Genomic DNA, 3,591 nt, shown 5'->3' with positions numbered 1-3,591 from the left:
TTAAATTAGATAAAAAAAATTTAAAACGCAATCCAATTTGGCCCCCTCTTTCTCTTCGCCGTCGATATCGCCACCGTTCGCCGGCGCCGGTAAAATTCTCAAACATCTCACAGTCTCTCCGTTAAGCTACACGCTCTGCTTCAGCGTTTATTAAATATCAATTTTGTAGTACAGATTTTTGTTCGAAGTGAATTGATTTTCGTTTTTAACTTTTACGTCAATTTCTTAGTTCGCCAGAATTCGTGAATTTCTAATCTGTGCAGAAAATTTGAGTATATGAAATGAGTGATGCAATGCAATGCAAGGCGATTTGCGGTGTCTGAGTTAGTAAATGCTTGTTTGAGTTTGCTTGACTGTGATTCAAGACTAAGTTGTTGCATACTGTGTTTTTGTAGTGTTTTTTAAGCTCAATCAATTGGGAGATTATTGGATGTTTGCTTTCATGTGTAATTTTGTTCTTTATTTTTAGGGCTCAATGTTTTTTCTTATCCTTTGGGGATGATAAGCTAGTGAGGGAATTGTTTAATCCTTGAATGGATTAAAATGCTTGTTAATGATGAAATAGAAACAAAAAACAATTTTATTGAATATTAGGATTGGAACGGATTGGACCGAAAATTAGAGCGGAATAGACATGGAGGATACATCTAGGCTATCGCCAACCCAAAAGGTTTTTGATTGAGGTGTTGTTATGGTTGTTGTTAGTTGTTACTTCATTGCTTCTAGCATAGAAAGACCTTAAAGTAATGGCGCTCTTGGCACTTCCTGTATGCCCTTTTCTTTGTAATGTTTAGTCTAAATTGATTTTTCCTTGTAAAATTCATTCCCGTGTGTTGACCTCTATATGCTATCAATATGAGAGTTTGCTTAACAAGCACTGGCTTTTTTCTTGTCACAGGGATTCAAGATGATTGGATCTTTTCTCACCAGAGGGCTTGTGTGAGTTTGAAAAATGTTGCATTCATAAATGTTTAAGCACTAGTAGTCCTAGTTTTTCTATTGCTCAACATCCCTAGTTGTGATTTTTCCTTTTCCTCGCGCAGGATGGTTTTTGGTTATGCTTATCCTGCTTATGAGTGCTTTAAGACTGTAGAAATGAACAAACCTGATATTCAGGAACTTCGGTTTTGGTGCCAGTATTGGTATATTGCAGCATTTACTCTGTCGATCTCTTAAGTATCTTCTCGTGAATCTTGGCTGTAACTTCCTCATTCCTTCTAATTTTCAGGATCTTAGTTGTTCTATTGACAGTTTGTGAAAGGGTTGGCGATGCTTTTGTTTCATGGTAATCATATGAAAATTTTGAATGTTCGTATAAACTAGTGTGAAATCCATCTAGTGTTAACACTTTAGTTATGCTTTGAAGGGTTCCAATGTACAGTGAAGCTAAGTTGGCATTCATCATATATTTGTGGTGCCCCAAAACTAAGGTATTCTGCGTATTATCATCTCCTGCGTGAAAGAAATTTTAATCTTTGATTAGTTCCGGTGGCATCTTTTGCTAATTGTTTCATTTTCTCATAAAATTATTGCAGGGAACAACATATGTATATGATTCCTTCTTTAGACCGGTAGTGTTAAAGCATGAAACCGAGATTGATCGTAATTTGTTGGAGTTGAGGACAAGAGCTGGAGATATGGCATGTCTGTACTGGCAGAACTCTGCTAGCTACGTACAGACGAGGTTTTTTGATATATTGCAATTTATTGCTTCTCAGTCAACTCCTCGCCCAACTCAGGTTTTCATCAAAGTGTTTCAGAATTAATCATGCTATTTCAATCATGTTCTGTCTTTGAGTCATGCTATTTACCAAAATCGTATTAGTTGCTTGTCATCTGAACTCTTATTTCATTAGCAGCACAAATTTGCTTGTCCAGTTATATAAATGGCTTTGCTATTTATTAACTCATATAGCTTTACTTGAGATCTCATTTTTCTAAATAGCACTTATGTGCTAGATGTACTTACAAGTTGTTCCATTTTTGGGGATTTGCAGAGTATATTGGGTTGTGTTCTAGTTCTTACAAGATTGTGGCTAATTAGTGTCATTAGGGACTAATTCGTACATTAGAGATTGGAATTGAAGAAATAGAATTACGGCTGAAATTTGCTTGCCTATGCTTATTGCATGCATTTTGTCGCCTATTATCACGACTTCCCAGTTACAATCTTCTCTCCATAATTGTGTTGCTGGAATTTAACTCCCGTGTTTTAGAGGGTCAATTATGAGCTTTTTTTCTTGAAATTGCAGCCACAGAAGCAAAGCAGTAGAGGCCGTCAACGCACAGTAACACCACCAAAACGCAGATCAGCTGCCCCAGCTACAAAGGTACAGACTGAAAAACAAGCACCTCCTTCTTCTACTGAATCTTCAAGTGAAAAAGAAGCAGACACAAAAGAAAAGGTGAAACCCTCACAACCACCTCCAGTGGCTACCCCTGCTTCTTCTGCTTCCTCCGTAAATGCACAAAAAATGACCACAGCTGAAGCCCACGCTCAAATCACCAAAGCTTCAAGTCTAAGCAAAACTCAAATGATGCAGATTGATCAAGTGCCTTCCTCGGACAATCAAAGTGCAAAACCTCTTGTTGATACAGTCATGGAGGATAGTCTAACTGCAAAACCTGTTGATACAGTCATGGAGGAAGCAGTTCGGGTAACACGTGCCAGATCAAGGAGGACACGACCTGCACCCAATCCTTGACTTGGTGGGGAAAAGGATACATTCTAGGATGCTGAGTTCAATGTATATGTCATGTCTTCTTTCATTCATTATCTGAAGTTGTCCATGATATTTTTAAGCATGGATTGAGAAATGATGGGTTGATCATGAGCCAATGAAACTCTGAACTTCTTAGAGAGTTTCTGTAAAAGCAGATAGCCAGATACATATATCGTGCCTTCCTTGGGATGAACTGTAAAAGATTTCAATGATAACCTGAAGTAAAACTAGTTCTGAATGCTCTACTATTTTGCTTCTTTTTCTCAAGGATTTTGCTGTATGTAAAAGTTGTTTTTTCCTTGCTTCAATTGGGTTAAATGGCTTGTGCTGGACTAAGATATTTTACATGAAAAATATTTTACTTTATACGAAGCCTTCACTATGCAGATGGAGATTTATACCTCAAATTTTAAGGGTGGCATGACTCATAAAGCTTTTTGAGAAAAAACTTTTGGGTGCTCCGGGCGTCAGATTCATGGGTTTAACATACGAAAAATCGAGAAATTTGAGCGATTTTTAAAAAGGATTTGTAAATGCGGAAATAGGCGTGAAAAAATGATGTGAGTAAACGTGAAGATTACCCAACTCTTTACGCAGGTTCTCAAAAAAAATTTTGAGAAATTTTTTTGGAAGCTTCGGGCACCAGATCCATAGGCTAATACACACAAAAAATTAAGGAAATTAGGCGATTCCAAAAAAAGAGCTTGTAAATGCGGAAATGAGCATTAAAAAAACGGTGTGAGTATACGTGAAGATCCCCAACTCATTACGGAGTTCCTCATAAATTTTTTTGGATGCTCCAAGCGTCAGATCAATGGGCTAATACATACGAAAAATTAGAGAATTTGGGCGATTCTTTAAAAAGGGC

General features: G+C 37.3%; 1 protein-coding gene across 1 annotated transcript; it reads left to right on the top strand.

Moving 5' to 3' along the window:
• On the top strand, positions 1–2,968 carry LOC102589290 (putative HVA22-like protein g). The gene is made up of 7 exons (XM_006342509.2): positions 1–89; positions 899–939; positions 1,044–1,142; positions 1,229–1,285; positions 1,367–1,430; positions 1,536–1,739; positions 2,253–2,968. The coding sequence occupies exons 2-7, from the start codon at positions 908–910 to the stop codon at positions 2,703–2,705; spliced, it is 909 nt and encodes a 302-aa protein (XP_006342571.1). The 5' UTR covers positions 1–89; positions 899–907; the 3' UTR covers positions 2,706–2,968.
• The last annotated feature ends 623 nt before the right edge of the window (positions 2,969–3,591 follow it).

The sequence above is a fragment of the Solanum tuberosum genome, unplaced genomic scaffold (genome assembly GCF_000226075.1).
Source record: "Solanum tuberosum cultivar DM 1-3 516 R44 unplaced genomic scaffold, SolTub_3.0 scf00034, whole genome shotgun sequence".
Lineage (NCBI taxonomy): Eukaryota > Viridiplantae > Streptophyta > Magnoliopsida > Solanales > Solanaceae > Solanum > Solanum tuberosum.
This window is presented reverse-complemented; position numbering and strand designations above follow the sequence as displayed.

Excerpts from the sequence above, each read along its gene's own strand:
- LOC102589290 (XM_006342509.2), top strand. The coding sequence starts at position 908 with ATGATTGGATCTTTTCTCACCAGAGGGCTTGT. Across the intron at positions 1,143-1,228 it reads CGGTTTTGGTGCCAGTATTG|GATCTTAGTTGTTCTATTGA; the intron begins GTATATTGCAGC and ends TCTAATTTTCAG. Across the intron at positions 1,286-1,366 it reads GGCGATGCTTTTGTTTCATG|GGTTCCAATGTACAGTGAAG; the intron begins GTAATCATATGA and ends TATGCTTTGAAG.